General features: G+C 32.5%; 1 protein-coding gene across 11 annotated transcripts in view; it reads left to right on the top strand.

Annotated features, from left to right (window-relative positions):
- The window catches only part of Gapvd1 (GTPase activating protein and VPS9 domains 1), an 85,560-nt gene that overhangs the window by 35,782 nt on the left and 22,562 nt on the right, over positions 1–27,216 (top strand). For 10 of the 11 annotated variants that reach the window (XM_076497638.1, XM_076497639.1, XM_076497633.1 and 7 more), the window contains 8 exons: positions 151–314; positions 2,455–2,567; positions 9,985–10,213; positions 14,318–14,509; positions 15,044–15,167; positions 17,730–17,863; positions 22,692–23,350; positions 26,287–26,419. In XM_076497638.1, coding sequence (XP_076353753.1) covers positions 151–314; positions 2,455–2,567; positions 9,985–10,213; positions 14,318–14,509; positions 15,044–15,167; positions 17,730–17,863; positions 22,692–23,350; positions 26,287–26,419 — 1,748 coding nt within the window. The remainder of the gene's footprint in view (positions 1–150; positions 315–2,454; positions 2,568–9,984; positions 10,214–14,317; positions 14,510–15,043; positions 15,168–17,729; positions 17,864–22,691; positions 23,351–26,286; positions 26,420–27,216) is intronic. The other variant, XM_076497631.1, reaches the window with a different exon arrangement.

Here is a 27,216-nt window from a genome sequence, read left to right as displayed (position 1 = left end):
TTAATATCGTGTATCACACTGCTTTTAACAACTTCTTGGGTAACTAATAATTCTAGTATAAGTCTACCTCAAAATATATTAGAGAAAGAATTTGATTTTGTTAAATGGTACTTTGTTTATCTAGTCACTAAATATTAATTAAATTCATAGTGGAAGGGATACACCAAATGTTAGTGGACGCGATACTCCTTCTTCTCAAGTTGAGGAAGAACCAAGACAGCAACCGCTCAACCTACCTATTACTACCCGCAAGCAAAATCAAGAAGATATTGAGGATAAGTTCTGTAAATTTGAGATTATGCCAATGATTGAAGGTGAGTCTAATGGAAATGCTTTCCTTTCTTTTCTTTTCTCTTTTTTTTTTTTTTTTTAGTTTTACACTTAGTTTGTACAGGGTGCTTCATAGTTTTTTTTATAAGTATGTTGTAGATACTTTTAATGTTTTGTTTGTTCTGGGAGGTGAGCTAAACTGTTTATTCACTTAGCATAGTAGCTATTTGGTAGTGAAACATTGTGCCCAATTAACATTAGACTGTGAAAGATCAAGAATAAACAATTCCTTTAATATATTAAAATTATATGAGCAAGTGAGCAAAAAGAAACTAATTAAAAGGCTTTTATGAAGTGATATTTCAAGCAAACATTATTTTATTTATTAGCCTCACTTTTTTTTTTTTCACATATTTATTCTTCAGTTTTAATCATCTTTGAATTTCTTCTTTAGGTTGTTATATTGTTGGAAGAATACTCCCTCATCTTTAGGTTGTTATATTGTTGGAAGAATGCTCCCTCATCTTTAGGTTGTTGTATTGTTGGAAGAATGCTCTCTCATCTTTAGGTTGTTGTATTGTTGGAAGAATGCTCCCTCATCTTTAGTTTGTTGTATTGTTGGAAGAATGCTCCCTCATCTTTAGGTTGTTGTATTGTTGGAAGAATGCTTCCTCATCTTTAGGTTGTTGTATTGTTGGAAGAATGCTCCCTCATCTTTAGGTTGTTGTATTGTTGGAAGAATGCTCTCATCTTTAGGTTGTTGTAGTGTTGAAAGAATGCATTTTAGGGTCTTATTGGTTTTAAGAGAATGATATTGGCATCTAACAGTGCTTATTTCAAAACTTAAACATCTTAGAAATTTCAACAAAATGTTTAGTAATCAGTAAAATTGATTTAATTAGATATTTTGATGCAGGTACTAAACTTGTGTAAAATAATTGTAGAATTTTGGGATGTCATAAATGAAGAAGGGACATTATGTTTATTATGAATTTACAATGTATATACACTTATGTGCTCCAGAATATATGCTGTAAAAATTTTGTGAACAGAAATTAACTTAACATGAACAGTTTTTTCTTTTAGCTATAAATTCAAAGCTAATAAAACAGTGAGAATACCTAATAATAGTTATAAAAGCACATTGGGTAATAGGTATTTGCATTCACATTTTAATAATGCCCAGGAAGATACAAATTTTCTCCTTTCACTGGAAGTGATTTTGTTTTGTTCAGCATGTCTGCATTATAGTATTTGTTGGTCACATATGTACAAAGGACTTTAATGCATACAATTCACTGTGAAAAGGATTTCATGAATTAAAGCTTTGTTCACTTAGTTCTTAACTACTTGAGAGAATTAAAGATAAAACTAGATTAATATTACACATCCACATAATTTTAATTTACAAGAATGGCAAACTGTTTGCATAGATAACAAAATAAAGATCTTGGTAATGATTATGTATAATGAAATATGTTGTTTTTGCAGTTTTAATTACAAAGTTTATATTGCCTTGTTCCTTAAGTTTAATACTGTCATTTTTAATGATATTTTAGTCTGTGTGCCCAATAATTAATGTGCTACTATATAATACATATACACACACCATTCTCTTTGTGAGTGTTTGTAGTGGAACTTTTAATTATTAATGTTTAACCATAAATAGCATAAGTTGTACTTTTTTCACTCTGTGTATAACCATGTGACTAGATAAAACCAGATTCCTAAAAAAAAACGTTTTTTAGTTATTGTATGTTAAGTATCAAGTTTTCCTGTGACCCAAATTCACTCGTGTAACAAAGTTATTAATTAAACGCATATCAGAATAGTTATACGTTATTCTGTAATTTTTAGATTTTGTTTCTGTATAATTATTAATCATTCTTGAAACAAATAGTGTGGATGAAAGTTTAATTAGATCATTATTTTAAAAGTATTGAAACCACATTGGATAATGTAATTAATTAAAGACAAATTAAAGAGGGTGAGAGAAATTAATTTTGTGAACTTTTGGTATATTTAAAGTGAGTGAATGTGTACTCATACTAAGTCAATATGTTACAATTAAGGTTTTTTATACTGAGAGGATGTTTGTAGGTTTTATTTATTCAGCTTTTATTGTAGATGTTATTATCATTACAGTGACAATGAATGGTTTTGATGTATCTTCAAAATTTTCAGGTGATGAAACAAAGTCAATGGTTAGTGACACATGGAGCACAGATGTTTTAGCAAGTGATTCAGAGACAGTTGAGCAGTCGGATGTTTCTTCACAAGTAACACTTGAGTCACAGGTATGTGATGTATTTGTCAACTCATAATTTGTTGAGTAAACCTGAAGTAAAAGATATAAAACTGTTATAACAATGTGTGCATAAAATAAAAGTGCTAATATTTTTACTTTTGTTTTGTACCATATCACATAAGAGATGATATATCATATTACATGTAATTTTTGCTTGTGTTTTACATAGCATAGAGCAACAGTCACATGGAATAAAAAATAAAAGAAGGTACATTGAAATAACTAAGAGGACAACCACTGAATGATGCATTACATGTTCTTGGTGATCACTGGAAGTGTAGTATAGCACATTGCTGTAAAAAACTACCAAAACTATTATTGGTAAAAATAATGAACACTATTAGTTATTTGGTACAAAAGCTGATAGATTGCTAAATGATTCAGCAGAAACATATGCATGTCTCAATTGTAAATGTATTGGATGAAAGAACTTAGACGATCTCAAGGTAGATTGTATAATTGATGCTGTCCTGATGCAGGTCTATGGCACTAATGGGCTTTGCAAAGATTAGCACTCAAAACCATTCCATTGTTATAAATAAATACATTCTAACTGTTGTCCTTCATACAGCCAGATATGTGTGAAGAAATGTTGAACACGAAGAAAGATGTTATTAAAACACTGCAGTTAATGATAGTGAAATATCACACCTGGGGAAAATAACAGGATAACAAGTTGAAAGTTCTTAGTGGAAAGAACAAATGTAAATAGCTGCTGCTTCTAACTTCAGAACAACATGCAAGATGTGATGAACCAAATCATGCAGTGCAACAGTGAAAAAACTTTTATTTGCAAATAACTTATTTTCAGAAGCTACAGAATGTGGCTATCATTACAACTTCACAGCCAAACAGGAATATTTTGAAAACATGGGAAATAGCATTACTTTATTTCCCAAAAGTCCTTAAGAAAAAAATTTTTAAATATCCATAATATTTATCTACAACTAGCTCACTTGAAGAAGTAATAGAAATTAAATGTCCACAAGTTAACTCGACTTGAAGCACAATATCTTTTATTCAGTTTTGGTGTACAGCAACAACAGGTGGACAGCTAAATTAAAAAAAACAAATTATTATTAACAGGTTCAAAGGCAGCTACATATCCTAGTCTGAAACTACTATGACTTTGTAATATGGACTTTAAAGGTTATGACAGTTGAAAGGATCCAAAAGGATTATAATCCCTGGAGAAAAAAAAAGTTTCAGAAACTTCAAAAAGTGTATATGAACTGTCTTGAAACATGAAAATTCATGATCCAGATTATACCATATCTTGGAATCCAAAAAAAAAAATTGTGGAAAGTACATCACAACACTTATTAAAATTTCAATTTTAAACTACAAATAAGTCCAAAACATTAAAACATTTGCTTGCTGACAGATCTATTCCTGATATCGTATTTTATCTGCATTAAAATTCTGACCATAAAGAAGGCAGATAAAATCATACATAAATGTATTTTGTAATTTATAGTTTATTGAAAATATTGTTTCTGTCATGTTTAGTAAAACATTTTTAGTATTTAACTGTAGAACCTAACTTTCAGGTTTATTTATATTGATGTATGTAGAAATAGCAATACAGAAAAGTGAATATGCAATGTATGGAAAACTATGTAGTCATTTTGTTTTTACTCACTGGTTGTCCCAATTTTTCTAAGGGGGCATTATCTTATAATTGTAATATGGCAGATTTATAAATAATCAAGAAAGCTGTGACAGTATTCTAGCTAGTAAGTAAATAATTCTGATACAGCATTTAACTTTCTCTTGCACAATAGCTATTCTCAATATGTACTGCACTCTGTATGTGCAGATTTTTGCTAACAACTAGTGTTGATACTTTCACATACCTTTGCATGTTTTCTCATGAGAGCAGCTGAGTGATAGCATGTAACAACCATCATCCATCAACAGGAGTGGGACACAACTGCTAGCACAGCTCCACTTGGCACTTCAGGTGTTTACACATTTTTTGCTCAAACTTTGCTCATGGAACTTCAGTCATGTTTTGTTTTTTAAGCCTAAGTATTTAGTTTGCTGCATTTTAGTTCTCTTAATTTTTGTTGGTACATGTTAGTATTATGTGACTTTAAATTTCTTACACATTTGTTTTATATTTCCACTCATAGTTATCATGAATTCATAGTTTAATGTTACAACTATGCATACTGAAATTAACCTTACTTCATTCACAATGGCTGCAGGTCTTCAGTTATTGGTAGAAAATTTTATGGCCTTTGTTTGTTGGTAATTAGCTACATTCATGTGGGCTTCTGATCAATCTTAAGATTATCTTGTTATACCTTGTTCAAGGGTACCTGAACAAAAGGATGATGATTTCAACACTTGTTTCCTCCCCCATTCTATGCCACTCAGTTGTGTATCACTCCAGTGAATGCACACAGGCTTCCTTCTACTTTTCTAAAGTTGATCAATCAGATTTGTTGTTTTGATCTTTTTTTCCAATTTCCTTTGATTTCTCCTCTTCTCTTTTAAGTGAGACACTTTTGATCCAATATCTTGACCACTTTGTAATATGAAAGCCCATGGTTGGTTTACCAATGGCCTGAACTTCCTTTTTTGGGGGCTTGCAGCAATTGGATTATCTTCTACCTCTGTGGGGTTAGATCCCAATGCTTCAATTACCTTTTCCCAACCTCAGTTTTCACATATCTGCCTCACCCTATTCTCTCTGCTTTATTCCCTTTTCTCAATTCACCTATTGTCTGAGACTTGTCCAAGTTCTTGACACCATGCTACAGTTTTCTTCTTGCATTTTCACTCCAGTCATGGCTCCCCTGTTCTTGAAATGTTTTGAGATCTTTTGTTTTTACCCACAACCCCCCTACAGGACCTGCATGTGGCTCCAGTTTTGAGGCAATGTGTCTTTTAGGGTCTCCTTTACTCATTAGAGTTCCTGGCAGTTCTTGTTACTATGTGGTAGGTACAGGTCCTGTGGTGGCCATATTTTGGCATTTTTCTAACATGTGGAAGTTTTTCACCACAGATCCTATGGTTCTAAAAGTTTTCTCCAAAAGTCTTGTTCATTTTCTTCCCATCCTCCCCTGTCCCCTCATATTATCTCTTTGTCCATCTCCTTAGTATTCATTCCCATTTCACACCTTTGTCTTTGTTCCAGTCTGGACCTCCTTTTATGTCCGGTCCAAGCTCTTTGCTGTTATGTGGCTCGCACTTCTTCCTTTTGTGGTTCCTGATTGTTTATTCATTGGAACCCTTTCCCATCCTGTAATATTTCTCCTTTAACCTTTATGAGTTGGGTTTGCTGGCAAATTTATCTGGCTTATTCATCCTTTTCTTGTGATGACTGTGGTCCCTCTCAAGACTCCTTGCATTAAATCCATCACTTTATCATGTATCTGGCTACCCAATTTCCTTGTCCTTTAAAAGTTAGTTTGCCAGCATGTGGATCATTCCTCATACATTTATCTCATATTATCTGCATCATCTAGCTGTTTCGTGCTCCGTGTTACCATCTACCTCCTATCACCATCTGATCTCTATGACTGGATAGGGGCTATTGTTTATGCTATTCGTTTTTATATGGGCATTTCTTGCATATTCAAGGTGTGCTTAGTGGTGATTATTGCCTGGTCAGGTATACATATTCTACTTATGCCCATACTGTATGATCACTCAAGTCAAAAATACACCCTATTGAGATAGTGTGTTCCATAAAACTGCTGGTTGGCTTTTTTTTCCTTCCAATATTTTCTGTGATAAAAAAATTTTTACCCTGGGCCATACACTCATGGACTAAGTAACATAAATGAAACAGAAGTGGATTACTGCTCATCCTTGCCACTACTTGGTTTTGTTGTTTCAGGAATGGTGTCCTTTTGAAAATAAGGTTTTATGGTCAACCTTTGCACTGTGTTTGGTGTTGAGTTTCTCCTGACTCTTTAATGCATCCTCCCCCCCTCACATTCTTCCAGTGGAGTATGGGGAGTCCTGACCACTTACCAGCTCTTAGCTGCTGGAGTGATCTCTATGACTGGGTAGGGGCTATTGTTTATGCTATTTGTTTTTACATGGGCATTTCTCACATATACAAGGAGTGCTTAGTGGTGATTATTGCCTGGTCAGGTATACATATTCTTCTTATGCCCATACTGTATGATCACTCAGGTCAAAAATGTGCCCCATTGAGATAGTGTGTTCCATAAAACTGCTGGTTGGTTTTTATTTCCTTCCAATATTTTCTGTGATAAAAATTTTTTACCCTGGGCCATACACTCATGGACTAAGTAACATAAATAAAACAGAAGTGGATTACTGCTCATCCTTGCCACTACTTGGAATGGTGTCCTTTTGAAAATAAGGTTTTATGGTCAACATTTGCACTGTATTTGGTGTTGAGTTCCTCTGGACTCTGTAATGCATCCCCCCCTCACGTTCTTACAGTGGAGTATGGGGAGTCCTGACCACTTACCAGCTCTTAGCTGCTGGAGTGATGGACTATGAAAGCTTTCTGCTGGTTTAGATAGTATATATACACCCCTCCTATCATGAACCTGATGTATTCCTCTTACATACAATTTCTGCCACAAAACAATTTACTTCTCCAGCTGGGTACCTTCCTTCCTACCATTCTCTGGATGTCAGTTCCTGGAGAGTGTTGGTTGGAGTTGAACCAGCCATGTAAGTCCTTTCATGTGAGTGTCCAAGGTATCTTCTCTCTACTGCAAACTTAACAATTTGTTCCCAGTGTCATCTGGTTCTGGACTGAAGTTGAACTTCCACATAGCTGCCCACCAGATTTTAGTTTGTATGTAGTATTGGTGTTGGTTGTATTGGACTTTCACACATGATGATGCAGGTCCTTGGAATGGGAGATCTTCTTCCCTTTCAGTTCCTTTGTTTGAGGTGAATGACAATGGACTCTTTTCCTACCATGGATTAGGTATTTCTGTCATAATACTCTTGGTGTTGGTTGAGGTTGAACTTTCCCTTATTATACATCATGGTAGGATGTATAATCATCTGATTTAGGTGATTCCTCTGGTGATTCTGCCACACAACATTTATACCTGTGTCAGAAGTAGTACATTCTCACATGAATGTGTTTTACATACTCTTTAGTTACACACCCCATTGACTTCCTTTGTATGCTTTATGGTAGGAGCTTATCTAGGTAATGTTACACCAGTTTTTCCATAAGGTTGATGTACAGTTCTAGCTGTTATGTGAGCAGACATAAGATACTGTATTGGAAGTTAAAATTTTCCTACACTGAAAATATATTCTTACCTTTTCTTGCACTTCCTGTTCTTCCTTGCAACTTCTAGCATTTTTTTATTTTGCTTAATCTCAAAGTAAAGTTGAGCTAAGCAATATAGAGGAAGTAAGCTGTATTAAGAGTTATGTTGCATTGCTGTGAGTGGAAGGTTATTTTATGCTCATTTGCATGCTATTACACAGATACCTCACATGAAAACATAAGTATCATGACTAGCGGTGAGAAAAGATTTGTACTTATATAGGGCAGTACAAATCAAGACAAGCTATTATGTAAGTGGAAGTAAGAATCTATCAGAAATGTATTTTTAATGTAGGAAAATGTTAACATTTTAGTTACAACTTAGAGTAATCTTAATTAAAAGAAACATAATTCATAACATTTTGGTTAAAACTGTTTTCACTAGACCTATACCTCAGTTTACAAACATTTAAACATTGCCACTTTGTTCAATTTTAACCAGTAGCAACATTATTTCCCTGTAATACTTCTGCATTAGCCCTTTCGGCGCAGTTGGCGACCACAGTTGACTTGAAGGCTCAGTGCATCAGGCGATCTTTGTTGACAAGATGTAAACAACATACCCTCAGGGCTAATTATCATAATCACACAGGCCTGTAGACCCACTTGAGGCTAGAACCACATGTATTCCTAGCAGGTATTTAAACCGGAGGTCATGTGATTTCTTTGTTTTCTAGCCTGTGTAGATTATACTGTTCATTATGTATGTAAAAACGGCTCATTTGGTTGAGAAAATATTTTACGTAGAGGAGCGAACAACAAGCCGTTTTTACGTATATATTTTTCTCTACAAGTGGGTTTTCTTGACATCACTGACCATATTGTTCATTGTTTTAGAAGACACCTTCCTTGCATATTCTGTTGATACTTGCGACATTGTTACAATGCCGAAAGAAAAAGCTTATACCACTAAAGAAGTAATCAGTATTATTTGTAACGATGAAGAGAGTGACAAAGAGTTTGAACCAGATGATAATGAAAGCTTACTTGTAATGGACGAGAGTGATAACGAAGACATTTGTGGCCTGGAATCTGTCCCCTCTTTAGGTAAGCACATGGTGTAGTTAGGGTCATATAACTTATTGCATAAACTGACTGACCAAGGCTAGTTCTTGTTAACGGATATATAATATATTGTGGAGACTGCAAGAGCAACTGTGAAAACCCAGTATCTCCAAGACTATTCAGAGATCAAATTATTCAAAATTTGCTGGAGGAATATATCAGCAAAGCCAAACGAAAATGGAGACCAAGTACTGATAAAGGTCACCGCTTGGTGGAAAGACATAGTATTGGACAATATGAGGACAAAAAACATAAACCTGATTGTACTGTTTGCAGCAATAGATACACAGCTAGATGGTAAAGAAAGCAGACTAATTATTTCTGCAAACAGTGCAATCTCCCCATGAGAAATATCATAACCACAAAAACTATTAACAGGCTGCTGCACAAATTGTATACAATTTATAATAAATTCTTGTGCTATACATGGCACTTCTTTGTTGTGTATCAGGGTGTCTTCCTTTATTCCTGTTATTCTTATGTATTGAATTTAACATGTATAGTATTGGGTACCATCACTGAAAATTCAGGAACTTTTGTTGAGTTATTGCCGAGATATCATGCTTTTATTACTGATACCATAATTAGTTGAAGTATCAAAAATATATATGCAGCTCCATGCCAAACATTACAATTTTTTATTCAGCGCCAAAAGGGTTAAGGTACTTTCTGTGTTGAGTTTTATATAACAGAGGCAGGTTTAATGATCTAAGTATCATAGGGTGTATACATTTACATGTATCCATATACACATGCTTTGTTAATAATGTTTTATGGATTGTATTAAATCATAGATGCTGTAAGCTATTTATGGAACAATAACAGTTGTAAATATAAAGCAAGATCCTAGTTTGCCTTTTTTAACTGACTGTAAATGTGTGTGTTAATTGTGTAGAATGATATGGTTTATTTATTTAAAATATGTTATTCTGATTTCAAAGTATTTAACTCTAGTCTCAACAGCCTACTGAGAGTGTCAGGTCTTTGTTTCTTAATTATTAAAATATACAAGGTGAATGGAAGAGTAAGTTCCACTATTAATTTCTGTCTCTGACAGCCACTAGGAATATTGGATACTTCTGAAACAGCCAGCCAGAGTGATGCTTGGAGTATGGATGTTTTAGCATCTGATACAGAAAGACTCCTTGAACTTGATACTGATGATACAGCTAGTGTTGCTCGGTCAGATGATACTGCTCGGTCTGAAATTGAAAACGAAAGTTCTTCTGGTGTAGATGTTCCAAGATTGGATCCACGTGATGTTGATGACAGTGAAACATATGCTGGTATGTTGAAACCAAATGACCTGTTTTTACAAACTGTAAAGTGAATAACATAAATTTTCACTTATTCACTACATGCTTCTCAGATTTATAATGAAAATTAACAGCTCTTTTTAAGAAAAACAACTTGATACTGTTTGTGTTCTTAAAATGTTGTTAAAGAAAAACAGTGGGTCTATCTCACTTACAGATGTTAAGTTGAGAATCTGATAGTTCCAGAACTGCTTGATCGTTACATAATTAATGAAGTACTCCAAACCAAAGCAGTGTATATCAGTGTTGGAAATTTTCTTAAACTAATATGCTCTCAAACATTTTTTATTTGTTAGTTCACCAGATGAAGTAGCGCTACCTGGTGTTATATTATTGTGCATTGAATACATTCTGTAAAATGTTTAATTTCTTCTGTGTCTGTTTGATCAAACTAAGTCGTGTGTGCTCTGAAAATGTGGGAAAAGTTTGTTACTTTTCAAACCAACCTTAACTTTTGTTTTAACTTTATCACAATGCTTAACAAACCTCATTACTACTTTTATACTCATTATACTTTCCATACTTTAACTTGTAATGAACTTTTTGTATCTTTACAAACTTTGGCAGACTTTTAGTAAACATGACAAGTCTGTTACACCCAAAAAACCAGATTTTTATTCAATGAAGTATTTTTACTTAAAATTTGTCCATGAATATTTCTGTATACTAATCCGAGTTCTAAATTATTTCAATATTAAGATCAAAAATGCTTTTCTCTGTCTCAAAAATCACACATTTTATAAGCATAATCTCTGAAACTTTATATCTGTTTTCTCTACCCTAACTTTTATACAAAGTTGGTTGATTTGACTGACTTCGTAACCACCAAAGAAAAATTAAAGTAAATCTAAATTACCCTTTTTTTCTTCTAGAATTTCTTCAAGTTGTAATATGAAACATTTTTTATTCTAACTAGCTTTAAATTCATAATAGTATATATCTATTTATGCTTAAATGTTATTGTTTTAATTCTCTTTGAACTCTGTCTTACTATTCATGCCAATATAAGTTGTAAATCATTTGGCAAAAGTGTATCTCATCAAATTTCATTACACAAGAGCTACTTGTGAAATAATTTTATTATTATTTATTTCATTTAACCTTAACTAGCATAAAAAGTTTCCTATTTTCATACTTTATGTACTTTTATAATAATAAATATAAACATGGAAAAAGAAGAAAAACTTATTTTTGCTACCAGTTGCTGATGATGCTTAACCCTACATTTTTATACTAATGGTTGTACAGTCCTAAGTAATTTATATAATTGAGTAATGAACCAAGGAACATAGAATACTAGTGTGCAACAAACAATGTCTTATGACTATCACTATTTTTGTGGCTTTCTAACTCTTGAGAATTGAGCTTGAACTGAAAGCCACATTGACAATTCTCTTTATGGAAAATGACATGATACATCATTTTCTAGATGAAACCATTGCTTTTTACTGGTTATAAATACTATAGCATTGAATATCAGAGAGAACCATTAGCAATTTCTAAAAGAAAGGATGTGGACTGTAGGGGTGGCAAAAAGGATCTAGTTTTCGATTAAATAGCTCTGTAACCAAATAAGATTGAGGGCTCTGAAAACTATGCTTTGCCTGAGTAATGACAATATTAAAATGAGTAATGTGTGTTAAATTTTGTACTTCTTGGAAAGTGGAAGGTTGATAAATTAGAGAAGAGGGTATGCCTTAGAGCTAATGTCTCAATTCTGACACTAATGGAAATTCAAGTTTGTTTTTTTAATATTACTTTATAAAAGTAAAACTATGTACTACTACAATGTGACTTGTTAGCTACATTTTTATACTATATTTAATGGTATGTCATAAAGGGAAGTAGTTTAATTGAATTTTGAATGTAACTCATTAAAACTTTGGCATGAACAAAAAAAGATACCTGTAGATAGAGGACTAAAGAAGTTTAATCTGTGTACATACTAATTCCTGTTCAATAACATTTAAATTGCTTTTGGTAAAAATTAATGAATTTCATAAGTTACCTGTCCAGCAAGGTGATAAAAAAAGAAAGATTGTGATGTTAAAAAATTGAGAAGTATGTCAGAAGCTAAAACTTTTTATGCTTTGACATCAGTTGATGGTCTATTTTTATCCTTCAGTAAATTTAAATCATATTAATTTGAAAATTATAAAGTGTAAGAAGGATCTTTGAGTTTTTTTTTGTTTGAACAGTTTTTGTGCATTGTATTTTCATATCTCTGTATTTCTTTATCTTAATTTCAGTTGGTATTCATGTTACCATTGCTGTTGTAGCATTAAAACTGTGTATGTTTTTTCATGATTTTCATTCATAAAAGTAAGCTGTATAGTACCATTACCATTGCACTATCACAACTCTGTCCTTTCATTTTTATTATCTTAGTATCAGCAAGGTATTTATAGTACCATTGCTGCTATACTATCATAATTGTTTCCTTTAATAACTTCAGCTGGTACCAGCAAGGTAATTACAGTGCCATTGATATTGTACCATTCCAACTATGTACATTCATAAGGATTACTATTACAATAATGTAACTGCCAATGCAATAACCTTTTTATATTGATTGTACTCTTTTTAAATTCCTTTCTGCTCAAGTCATGAGGTTTCACCGAGTTACCTTAAATTTAATGAGACAACATCACTATTCATATATTCTAATGAAATTAGCATTATCGTATATGTCATCATTCAAAGTTTTATAGTATGCTAGATTGAATCCCTTTATTTCCAAAGAAATCTTTAAATAATAGTACTTCAATTTTGTTGTCACATAATGCACCAGTAATCACAGATCTTAAAACATTTCATCAATATTACTTGAATAGGTCATGTATAATGAACATGTACGTTTAGATTGAATCTATTTGTGCAGTATTCTCTATCCATTTTTAATCATGTTCTTGTACATCAACACAGAAATCACAAAAAAAAGCAAATCTGCTCAACCCTTGACTCAAGCCACATCCACCTTTTTATACAGACATGTTTCAAGCCACATGTACCTATTTTAGTGACATGTTTATAATCAGTAGTAAGAGCTCATTTTAAATTATTCATCTAGTTGTTACCGTAAAGCTGACACACAATATTCATTATCAACTACATCAAACAGCTGAAATATTGTTTGCTGATTTCGTCCTTGCTAGCACTTAGTTGTATTTTGCTTAAACACATATTAATTACATGCAGTATTTAGGTTTTACTTTTGGTTTATGCTTTAAAATTCGTACTTGAAAGGTTTTATAATTTTGTAATGTAAACCAAACTTCACCTCAGTTTGTGAGAGCTAACTTACTACAAGTGTGTGAAAACATTTTGTCGTAGACCTATGTGTCTGTGCCATAGATACTATAATATGCCCTAAAGGAACCCATTGGTATGTGTCATGAAGAATAGTAAATTAAAGCAAAATGTTAAAAATACACTAAGTGAAAAAAGTCAAGACCTGAAATTACAAATATAACCAAAAGGAAATATTTTAAGATTATTTGACCAAGAGTTAAAAGGAGTGTACATGTTTTTTTTCTTAATTTCAAACTCTTGATTGCACTGTATGTTGTTGATTAATAGCTACAATTAGTGCAATATGATGGAGAAAATGAAAATGTAAATATTTACCTTTAAAAAATTGATATTCATTTAGGAGGTTTTAGAGGTTATTCAAATGAAATTTGAAAATTGAAGATAGAAAAAACAAATTTTTTTATAACATCAAATGACTTTACACTTGACTATTCAAAGTCTGAGTGAAATTAACTACATTAAATAATGCAATTGTAGTAAAAATAGTGGGAATAAATCAAAATTAAATATTTTTCTGAATTACCAGCCTTTAAGAAATGTCTCAAGTGTCAAACAATTCCCATCTATTAGTTTTACTTTTGGAAGGAAATTTGATGAGAGTTATGTAACCTTAATATGGTAGTTTGATGAAAGAGTTAATGATTCAAATAAGAGATCATTGGTTTGTAGTTTGTTCTTTTGTATATGTCCACTTTCATTTCTTTTAGGAACTTATAATTGTAAATAGTTATGTGAAAACACTTAGAAAATTCTTTGTTACAGTCAGCAGAAGTCTTTTAGTTGTTGGTGAAACTGCTAAGTCAATGAATAAATACTTGTTACGATCACCAGATCGTGTACTGAAAGATCCCTCTCAACCAACCTCATCTGCATTGTTTCCTCCAAGGGTTCATGTGACTGTCCTATCTGGTGACCAACAACACACTTCGGTTGGTTTCCAACCAGTTATAGAAGGTATGCAAGAAATTTTTGGCTTTGTGCATTTGTCATAAAATTCATCACAAATTAATGGCCCTCTATTATCTGTGTGTTGAATAAAAATTTATAATGACTTTTAAAGTGAGCTTTAACTCTTATCTTCCATCTTATGATGAGCTTGTTGAAGAGCTTTGAATATAGCATTTGGATATTTTATTACAGAGATGCTGTAATGTACAGTGTGTTATTGAAATTAATGTATTAGAAAAGTGAAAACAATATTTGTTGACTAAAAATAGCTATTATTTTCTAGGAATACTTGTGTACTTTATTAATTTTAACTGTTTTAGAAGAAACTGTGTTACACATTATTGTATGTGATCAAAAGTATTATGTTACTAGGTTGGTGATGTCAGGAGAACTTGGGCAATGTTCTCAAACTGCTATTGTCTTTAAATAGCCACATTAATTTTAAAGTAATTTTTATTTACACCAAAATTTAAATAATTTTATAAAAGCAGTACGTTATTGATAGAGCAAATGTTTGTTATTAATCACTTATTCTTTCAGATGCAGCTGAACCTAATTGTTTAAGACATCCATCTTCAACTACATTACATGTCAGAAACCAGACTCGTTCGTCAAAAATGTTTGATCCACTTTCTGTAGATGTTACTACTCAACAAAATGATGTGTAAGTTTTCATAAGAACTCTGGTTATACTAAAAATATTTAATTTTTCTTGAATGGTACTTTCATTAGTATAAGTTAAAATGTTTATTTTTAGTTTTTATAATTTTTTTCATAGATATTATTTTATATTGTTAACTAGTATATGGATCCAGGACTAAGTTTGTTTAGCTGGGACAAATATCAAAAGATATTATTGGAGTTATACTCAAAATGGCATTGACAGCAAAGATACCTAGCTGCTGAAACAATGTATTTTAATCTTTATAATTAAAAGATTGAAAACAATATATACTCATTACCAGATTGATGGGCCCAGCATGACCTGGCATTTATGGGACTTGTAACCTGAGGTTTGTGGGTTTGAATCTCCATCACACCAAAAATGCTCACCCTTTCAGCTGTAGGGGACGTTATAATGTAGTGGTCAATCCCACTATTTGTTTTTAAAAGAGTAGCCCAAGAGTTGGTGATGAGTGGTGATGACTAGCCACTTTCCCTCTAGGCTTACACTGCTAAATTAGGCACAGGTAGTAGATAACCCTTGTGCAGCTTTGCACAAAATTCAAAACAAACCAGATCTATTTTTGTTTACTTGTAAATATATGTAACTAGATTTGAACATAAATTAATATTAAGACTGGTTATCAATTAGCTATTATTTTCATTTATAGATATTACTTAGCAGGTTTTTTAACAGCCAAAATATAGAATAAAATCTTTTAAGTGATTAGTATCTAATAATAAAAATATGTTTAGTGACTAATTACCCTTTTGCTACAAGCATCATTTCTAAGCATGCCACAACATTATATTGAGTGATATTCAGAATTTATACTATTTTCTTTACCATCTCTCTGTCAAATATGAAATTTAATGTTAATTATTCATTATAATATTGTCATCACTTGAGAAATGAATAGTTTTTATAGCATTCAATCTTATTTGGTTATAAAGCCATAATATAGAAAGTCAAACCACTCTTGCCACACCCACCTGTCACATTCTGTCTTTGAGAAATTAACAACAGCTGTTTATGATGTTTAATACTATATTTATAACCAATAGAAAGCCAAAGTTTTAATCTATTAAATGACATGTCACATTAACTTTTTGCTTTACAGAGATTTGTTTATTTGTCTTTGTGAAATTAGCAGTAGCTCTTCCTTATGTTTAGTACTATATTATTTATAACCAATAGAAAGCCATATTCCACCAAATGACATGTCACATTAATTTTTTTGCTTTGCAGAGATTTGTCTATTTTACTTTCAATTCAGGCTTTATTCCCACCTGAAGCACAACCAACCTTAGCCAAACAGGCAGAAAGCCAGAAAAAATTGTGGTAGTTATAGAAGGTTGTTTGCATTTTGTGTGTTATTATTGGCTTCTTTGCTGGATTATTTAATGCAGTTTACAACTTGTATGGCAGGAATATTACTTAGATGTAGTTCAAAGAGAAATAAAATATTCAAATTTAAGTATGAATAGATGTATAATGTTACGATTTTAAAGCTGTTCAGAATAAACAAACTTAGTCTCTTGTTACAATGTGAAGTCATTTTAAAAGAAAAAAGTAATTTAGACTTATTCCAGTTTAATTATAATTACTTAGTTTTATTATATATTGTTTTCACAACTTGTTGTATACTAAAAGAAGAAATAGATTGCTGCTGTTTTATGTAAATGGAAAATACAGGAATGGGATATTTTCTGTGAAACACTTAAGATGCATGAATGCCCCCACCCCTCCCCAGAAAAAATAGCTTTCACTGCTTTAACGTTGTACTTGTTAATGGATTGTATATTGTAATGTTAGTTCTCAGAGCAACTATTCTTACTTCAGTATGAGTGTGTGATGTACAGGTATAGAAAAGAAACACTGTATGGTGTACCAACAGTGTAAATACATTTGGTACATATGTATAAATTAATACTTTGTTTAATGTTAGAATTGTTTGGTTGAAGAAAGTAAAAATAAAAAATAAAAAGTGAATTTTGATAATTGCTGGGTGAAAAGTAGGATATATTTTTATGTATACATTTTTGTGTTTTAAAGTTTCTAAGCATGTACTTGTGAATCAGTTTTGGTCATGATTGGTGTTGGTGTTTTTTTATAGTAAAACCTCATCAGGCTATCTGAGTTCACTGAGGGGAATAAAACCTCTGATTTTAGCATTGCAAATCTGTAGGCTTACTGCTGTATCAGCAGGGGACAGTCATGAGTGATTATAAGTTACACAAGAGAACTATAATTTTGTTCTGGTCATTGTTATCAGTTCACTGTGGTACTAACATATATGAATAAAATTTATGAATTATCACTAAATCTTCAGCAAGTAAAATATCTTAACTAAACTCATAATAAAGTACATTTGTAGTATCTAATGAAAGAAAGTTAATTGTCAGTAGAAACACAAAGATGGGATCTTCATGAAAGAGTTTTCTGAAGCAAAATATAAACTAAGCTCACAGTTTTTGTCCCCATTATTTGTTAGCTTTAGTTTATAATGGGATCTTATAAAGCAAGTATAAATTTTATCTTCCTTTTTTTTTTCTTCTTCAGAATAGTAAATAATGGAATTTATGATGACCTCACCCCTACCGGAAACTTCTCCACAAACTACTTCTCTTCAAAAGAAGGTGATATCACACCAGATGGTATTCTTCAAGATAATATGGCAAGCATGCAAAGTTTGGGTAATATAAAATTTACTATGGTATAATGGTTTTGAACTTTAACTACTTCATGAAATTTCAAATACTTCTGACTTTGGTCTAGTAGTACTTGCAATTAGTGAATATGCATTCATCATTGCACAGACTAGTATTGAAAATTTGATGTGTTGTTTTTTTATGGATACAAATACAAAGTTCTTAAAGAACTTAGGTCAACCTTTTAATATGTGGTTAAAGAAAACCATCAAGATTCTCTTCATGAAATTAATTTTTGATTGCTTTAACTTGAAACTCATCATAAACTATAGTATGTTGTACTTTCATATGAGATGTGGCATCATGTGATGCTGTCATATAAAAACAAGTTATTCTCAAGTATTTGTTTATTTTTATCTGGTATAGTTAACAAATGATGGACCCAATCAGATGGTTTAATACAGTAAAATCACTGTCCATCTGTATTAAAGGTGTTTAAACATACAAGAATATATAAGGATGAAAACCTGAATCAATACTATTTTAAAATAATCATGTTACAAATAAGTAGAAGAAATTCATTTTTCATTAGATTAATATCATAGGGATAAAACATCAGGAGAATTGGCTTGGCCACAAGTGTATTCTAATGTGTCTAACCTATTTTAAAATGACATCAGAAAACTTGCACAGCCTTTCAGTGCTTATATCTGTTTTTTTAACAACAAATTAATTAAAGATGGATCTGATAAACAGTGTGATAATGGACAGTGAAAAGTATTTTTCTGTTTTTTTTTTTTAGGGTTGTGGTTCTATGTGTCCTTAATGGAACAGTGTTTGTCAGCACCTCATAATACATCATTACTGCTTTCACAAGATAAGAATGGTTGAGATGAGATTCTTTAGAGAGTTATTTTTAGGGATATGGATGTCAGTTAATCAGCATCACCTACTTTTACAAACTGAAGTCAATAAGGTGAAATTATTTGGACGTAACTCAAAAAGATTAAAAAAGTCAATAATAATTTCAAAAAATTATAGTCATGGAGAATATGATTTTGAAGTTGTCCCATGATGGAAAAAAGTGTAAGGCTGAAACAACATCAAGTATTGGCTAGGGTTTGAATGAACACAGGACTAAGGGTAGAAATCCATAATACCTCTTCATTTTTACCACATTCCATCAGATTATATTGATGGCATTAACTTGACCTGTGTTATATTTTGTGTCATTTTGAGGTTCAGCATCTATGAAAGTTCTATGGAAGACTCCAAATATTATAAAAGCCTAATCATTCATGTAGATGTTTGTCTGTACCATTGAAACCAGAAGCTATTCTTTCCTTGTATTTATTATATAGTGTGTGCATTAGTTTATGTGAAAAAGCTCACATAGTTCAGTAAATAATGTTATAGTTCTAGTATATATAAAGTGTTAGTCAATTGGACATGTTTATTACTAAAAGTGAAATTCTGCTATTTTTCATTCAGATCAATTAAAAGCAATTTACTTATCAAAAAAGCATTAAGTATAATTAACAGTGATGAATATATCTTTATTATGTTGTTATGATACTGTTTTATGTTTAATAATCTGAATGTAACTTTAATAATAAAAGTTGTCAATGAAAAGTTTTTGTACATTTATATTTTAATGATCAAAAGATGTTTCATAAAACACAGAATTAAATTAGCAAATAATAAGCTGAAATGTGTATGATTTGTTTTTACTTATTAAGGGGATTACTTTTGAATTAGATACTTGTATATTTTTGATGGAATGATAATGGAGTGAGTTAAGTTTAGACAAGGTGGCTTTTCCTTTTGTAAATTCCCTTTGAGGTGGTGAGGGAACCTCCTAGGGAAGGTTCTGTACTTTTAATTTACTTCCTCTAGGATCTGAACATCCACCCTCGTATTTGCCATGCATGGCAACCTGTAAAAGACAGAAGAGGATCCTGGTAGTTGAGGGGCCCAACCCTAACACCCACTTAGGACTTGAATTCCTATAGACAAACAATTTTAGGGTGGCCCCCCAGGGTTAGTCGACTGGTCTACTCAGGCTAGGATCAACCAAATGCCAGTGTTGGATGTTCTCATCAGGTGTTGTGGACATTGTGTCTTATGCTGGTGTTTGGGTATATTGCTCACAAAACCCTGGCATTGCTGCAAAATCCTTGTTTGGTATTGCAATGGCTCCTTGGTGGGTGGGGACAGTGGGCACTGAAATGTTTTAACTTTATCATGGATGTCTCTAATCGTGAAGAAAAATAAATAAAAATTGAAAAAAAAACATTAATTAGTAAATGCTCAAAATTGATGACTGTTCAACAGTCAGCATCAATTGGTTTCTGTACCCATATTTCTCATTTTGTATTCATTATCTGAGAAATCCTCAGGGTAGATGTCTCCCTTTTTTTATTCAAAAGAGATTAGAGGGGATTGCTTGTTCCCCAAAGTCAGTAAGGGAGTTGTACTCTGGAACTAATTTGGTGGAAACATCCTCACCACAACACACTAAACTCCTCCTGTATTCAAAAAGCATTGGGGATATACCCATCCAGGTTACTCCCCTTGCTAACCTGAATTCCTTAAGAGGAGTTATTGTTAAAAGGGACTAGAAGAACATTCCCTAGTCTCTAGATTTTTACAGGCAATGTGTTTCTGCAGTACACCAGACCTTCACTTGCAAAGATGGAATTATGCTACCTACTGATGTTCTGATTTTTTATGTTTACATCACCATGTCCATCTGCCATAGTCAAGGCAGTTTTTCTGAAGTGTAAAATACAGCCATACTTTCCCAATCCTCTCAGATGTTTCCAATATCAGTGGTTCAGGCACTCGAAGACATCATGTCATGGTTCTTTATTGTGCTTGTTGTGGTGTCAGTTGTCGAGCGTGAGGTTTGTTAAGCAGTAGCTATAGACTGCCCTCTATTATTTACAGAAATGGACCACAGCAAACAATTTCACCTTTTCTCTCTGAAACTATTTGCATGCACTTTTGCCACCAATGGGGTGTTCACCCCAATCCCGAGCTCTGTCTTCGTGGAGTAGTGCTTTTTGTGGTCCTTGAGGCAAAGTTCTTGAGATTTATATTTGACCATTCCACACATCAGGCAGCTACATGTCAAGTGTACAAGGACACTGAACATTCACCATGTCCTCTCTTCCACCTCTTGGAGAGCAGATTGATGTTCTGTGCTAAAGATCTTTCATGCCCTCATTTGATTGAAACTAGATTATGGTTCTAATGTCAGTGGTTCTGCCAGAACCTTGGCCTTGAAGATGTTGGACTCCATTCAACATCTGAGGCTTTGGCTCTGTAGAGGCTTTCTGCACTTCTCCAGTCCAGAGTTTGTACACTGAGTGTCATGAACCTCCTATACACCACTGCAATTTGCAACTGTCTTTACCTTGTGTTTCAAAACTGTGATCCTTACCCACCTGGGGTTGTGCTCTCCTTTCTCAGTGGGCCATGCTTTTTTCAGAATAGATTGTCTACCATTGTTCCTTTTGACCTTCATATCCATGTGCAGCTGGCTGAATTGGGTTTATCCTTGGATGATGTTGCTGTCTCCACTGATCAGCCCATCCCCAAGTGTGACCTTTCTTTAAGTGATCTGAATAAGGTAGATACTCCTGATTGCAAGTACTGTCTTCTATTTGCCAAACATCTTTCAAACCATCTTTCCATTCTCATTTATACAGATGGTTCAAAATCAGGTGAATGTATGGGCTCTGCCATTGTTTGTTGTGATTCTGAGGCTTCACACAGGATCCCCTCTACAGTTTTTGTGTTCACTGCAAAATTGTGTGCCATTTCTCTTGCTCTATATCACATAGAAGCTATTCAGTGCACAAACTGTACTATTTATATTGACTTGCTCAGTTCTCTACTAGCTCTGGAGTTGCTTCATGTTAGTTCTTACCCTATTCTTGCTGATATTCCAAACCAACTGGCCCTTTTCTCTTTATCATATACTTTTATCAAGTTTTTCCAGATGCCAAGCTATGTTGGTATTCACGGGAAGGAGCTCGCTGACACTGCAACTAAGTCTGTCTGTTCTGCTGCCATGACTTCTGTGCCTGTTCCGTACATACATTACAGCCCAGTATTCAAGGCTCTGCTCTGTGCTAGTTAGCAGTTGACTTGGAGGAAGCAACATGATTTACAAGCTTTTCCAAATAAAACATTCCATTGGACTTTGCCCATCTTGTTTCTGTAAGGATCAGAAGGAGGAAGTTATCCTAACTAGGCTACACATTGGTCAAAGTTTTTTTAACTTAACATTTTCTTTTATGTAGGACTGATGTGCCAATCTGTGGTCTGTGTGACACTCCAGTTACAATAGCCCACATTTTACTGTCATGCAGTCATTACAATCATGGGTGACAGCACTATTTTAGACACATTTTTACCATGGATTTTTTCCTGACATTGGTCAGTGTCACTGTTTGTTTTAACTTAATTTCCACATACACTTTATAATATTTTTACTCTTGTTTCATTTGTTTACCATTTTTTTGGTGCAGATAGCTTAGTTGCCCTGTACCATAAAACTCCAAACAACAACAAACCTTTGTAAATTAGTTTGGATTTATCTGTACCTAAATGTACTATGAGGCAAATGCATTCTTTATTTATTTAAGTAACATTTGTTTCCTTGTATCAATTAATGTTGAATTTTGAAGATGAATGTATCGGTACAATGAAGAGACGTATTGCTATTCTTGTTATCTTAGTCAGAAAAAGATTAGTACAGGCATACTTCTTCTGAACACACAAAGATACAAATATTCTGTGTAATCTTATTTGATACTATTAAAGGAACATAATTTTCTTCCCTAAATATTTTTTTGCTCTCAAGGTCGACTAAGCTTTGCAGTAAAGAAACTTCCTGATGAAGGGGATTACAACCGAGGATCATCTTTGTTGGACAGTTTACAAGAAACAAGTAGCACATCTATATCACAGTCCAGTGGAACACAACGACAGAGATCTAGCATAGTGGAGTTGCTCTCTCAGGATTTAACTAAAACCCTTAACATTCCTAGTGACACATCTGAAGAATCTCTAGTTGGTTCCCCTTCACGAAACAGTCTTATTGAGTTTGAACGTGAAATCTTGGGTATGAATGTGGAAGAGAAAAATAATGAAGTATCAGCACGTGAACATCCCAGATCTGAAGTTTCATCCCATCATAATCCATCATTAGTTGAACAGTCACAAAAAGGTATGCGTAGGCGCACCAAGGATGCCCAGCGAATTATCGATGAAGTTTCTTGTCGGCTAAGTTCTGCTAGTTCAAGTTCAGGAAGCAGTACTGGAAGCACTGACATTACAGTTAAGGGAACAGTAACAACCAATGGGCCCATACCTTTAGCAGAATCAAAAATGGAGAGTGATCATCCCACCCTCAAGATTCACTCAGACCAAAAACGCACTTCATCATCTTCAACAACAGCCTATACGGGGGCAATACCCAAATCGATCAGTTTTGATAAGACAGCAGAAAGAAGATACAGAGTATGGAACACAGTATTTTCACTGTATTTCTTTAATCTATACTTTTTCTCCTGAATTCTTCTTTCATACTTTTCCATTTTGGTATTTTAATTTTCTGTTCCAACACATCTGTCTGTTCTTAACTTTTTAATTTTTAGTGAGATGCTATAGAGTATTTTAAAGAATTTTGTAAGACATATATAAATATGTTAACTTACAAGCGGTGTAATCACGATAGGAGTTTTAAAGTATAATTGAACTTAATATGAAAACTTTCAGTGGATAGTCCTCTTAATGACCACAACTCCATCATGTGGTACGGTAGAAGTTATTGACATATTTTTAAAAACTCTTATTCAGCCAGAACAACACATTGTGAAATAGTTTGTTTGTAATTAATGTGAAATTCATCCAGTTTAATTTTTTATTCTTAATTGTAAGTATTTTTGAGAATTTTTATGAAATTTACAGCTTTCCTTATTCAGGTCCATTTCATGTTCACATGTTTAATTTGTAAAAACAAAACTTTATAGTGAAAAACTAGTATACTTTCATTTTTAATGATGTTTTGATGGTTTTATGAAAAGATAATGAGTGCTGTTTTACTCAAACATTTTAAACAGCATTGATGGATGCTCTTGCAAAAGATTTTGGGTGTACTCTGTCAAGTTTATTCACTGTAGGATATGATGGGGAATATTTGATGTATCGCATTACCAAACAAACTAGAGGTCATTGCATAACATACAATTGCAGACTATTTGTCTGCAACGTAAGACACACATGCACGTGAAACTTGTTAAATGCTTTAAGGTGACTGCTTTTTTTTTTCTGAGTTATCTCTTAGTTTGTTGCTAAAAATTAAACATATATTTTAGTTGATAGATGTATGCTCAAGAAGTTAATAAAAGCATAGTTTTTGATGAGGTACACAAGTTTGACTTGTGGATGATGTGCATAGGATAGAATATTATTTTGTGGTTGTAAAACAATCTTACAAATATTTGCACGTATATGTAATTCACACAAACACAGTGTAGAGATACATTTTTATAATGCTACTAACATTAAAAGTTTTGTAAAACAAAGTTAGTGCCATTACTCGTACACAACATTTTCATCATATGTTCATGCAATCTTTGAAACTTTGTTTAGTAAATTGTATACATAAAATTCAAGATATTTTTCTACACCCTTGATTATTATCATGCATTGTGAAGTATCCCATAAACTACAGTTCTCAAACTGTCATGCATTTAATGAAATTCTAATTCAAAATTAAACAATTGCAGTTTGTATATCTACATGCTTAGAAAAACATCTCAACTATCACATCTTGAAATGTCTCAACTACATGAATATTCTGGTTTCTTGTTTTCTACTCTGTTTATTTAATCTTATTTCTATGTGCTGTGGCATTAAATGACATTTAATTAAGCCACATTAAAAGAAGTTTTCATGTAGAGACACTTTAAAAACATCCAGATTGGTGGACTTTCATATGTATATATTATGTATAGTTACAACCATTTACCAAGATAACCTTAGAAAGTGACTCTCATTCACAAGACATTCAGTAAGGTCAAACCTTTGTTGTAGCTTTTTCACTTTTCATGTGCTGATCAGTGTATATTCTAAACAATAGTTTCATCACTAATTAGAGAAATTTATCTTACTTAGAAAACCATCCACATGTCTTTGAAACCTAAAACATTGTTTTAATTTCCTTAACTGTTTGTTTTCTCTGTCTGTTGAACTTGAGAACTAATAAGTAGTTGTAGAACTAGTAATTCACCATTCATGTTTTACTTGACTTTTGTATGTCAACTTTTCTTCAGCAGTATTTCACAGTATATAATGTAGATCTGTCATGGACTTGATTTTATGAACTTCATATTGAGATTGTTGACTCATACCAGTACTTAACGTCCTGTTTCAGTGTTTCTTTGTCAGCTTTAGTTTTCTTTATCAAGGCTTTCACTGCAAGTTAATTTAAAAAAAAACTTACAATTGTGCTTAATTTTTAATGGTTCACTGAAAATTCCATCTTCTGGAAATACAGCACTTTCTACTTCAAGTATTTTTTATTTCACCAGACTGTGTTACCTTTTTTAAGCCACTGACTTGATGTGAAATGTTTTTGTGCAGGAAATATTTATCATGTGTCAAGCTATGTGTTACAAACCTAGTGAGTTAATCCACTGAGATATGAAACTAGTATGAAATATAGCATCTGTTTCACTCAAAACTGCAGAGCTAACCAGCTGACCTAATAATCTCATTATTTGTGCTCTGCATATTTGTACTTGGTTTCACTTGGCACTTTAGACTTGTAATGGTCTACATTACATAGCATATCACACTTCTTTTCATTAACGATTTTGCATACTGTTTACTGTTCATTCCCAGTTTCCATTTTAAAGATTCTTGGCCCTGTTTATTCTGAGCAACTGTACAGCATTTGAAAGTTATATTTTTAAAGTACAAATAAAATCAAAAACATATTACTTCTCCCAGAACAAATTAAGAAATTAAAGTGTAAGAGAATACATTTAGAGAAAGACAGTTTTTTAGTCTTCTAATGGTGGAGAACTCTGAAAACCTCACTTTTTTTTTAATCAAAGCCAAACAGTTTGTGGAGAATGCTTACACAAATAACACCACTTCAAAATGGAATTATAATTGCCTAAAGAGATAGAAAAAAAAAAAAAGTGTAGCCACAATATATTGGTCATCTAATTATTTTTATATTAAAGTACATGTTATCAAATGTCTAATTTATGGTACAATGCATTTTGCTCAGTAAAAGTACAGTATATTTTGTTTTGCTGCTTCTTGTGATTGCAGATGTTTGTCAAGTTTTGTTATCTGGCCTTTGTAAAAGTACCGGAATTTTATTTCATAAAAGGTTTTTTTTTAAGAGATGTTAGTCTTTCTCTCTCTCTTTTTTAATACAGGAGGGGATAAATGGAGAAGATCGAGATAAACATAGGAAGAGTTTTTTCAAGTTGTCTAGTTTCAAATTTACATTCAAACCCAAAAATAGGAAGCAAAGGCCTGGAGAACAACATGAAACAACATGCCATTCAAGTGATATATGTTATTTTGCCTTTTAATTTGTAATTCATATTGCCTAAGTGTTACTTTAAATGTTGAATGAAAAATAATTACATTTCATAAATCATGAGAATATAAATCAGAAGAATTAGAAGTAGAATACTTTTTGTTATATAATGAAGTAAACATATTTTTAATGTAAAAAAAAGCTTCTCAGAATGGTTGTCTTGACATTTAAAAAAAACTGCCAGGTAACAACAATGTTAAAAATTAAAACTGCATGCAAACTGATCCGTTGTACAGTACACATTTTGCAACATAAGAAAAAGTGTTTTCTCAAAAGTTGTTTGTAGAGAATTTAATTCAATTTGATAATTAATGTAAGATGAGTTGTGAAATTAAATTTGTTTTTTAAGAAATATTTTTCTGCCATAGATGATTTTGTCCAGTTAAAGTGTGAGAGGTTCACAGATCCAATATGAAAGTGTATTAGGTGTTTGCAAGTAGTTTTTAGACTTAAACATAGTCTTTTATCATTTATGCTATGAATCCATGAATCAAATTCATGTATATTATAAGAAAGTGCATGTTTTTGTACACTTACTTTAATATCAATTATATTATTGCTTTATTAATTATGATCCAAACATACAAGAACTAGTGGAAGTAATTGAAATTATACTTGATAATGTGTAGTATTGTGACAATTACATACAATACAGATTTTCTATGAAGGAATTTTGATGCAAGTCTTTTAGCATCTTATTTGTGTTATCTCATACCTTACTTGGTAGACTAGATTATTTACATTGATAAGATTCCATATTTCT

Source organism: Tachypleus tridentatus, chromosome 4 (genome assembly GCF_004210375.1).
Source record: "Tachypleus tridentatus isolate NWPU-2018 chromosome 4, ASM421037v1, whole genome shotgun sequence".
Lineage (NCBI taxonomy): Eukaryota > Metazoa > Arthropoda > Merostomata > Xiphosura > Limulidae > Tachypleus > Tachypleus tridentatus.
This window is presented reverse-complemented; position numbering and strand designations above follow the sequence as displayed.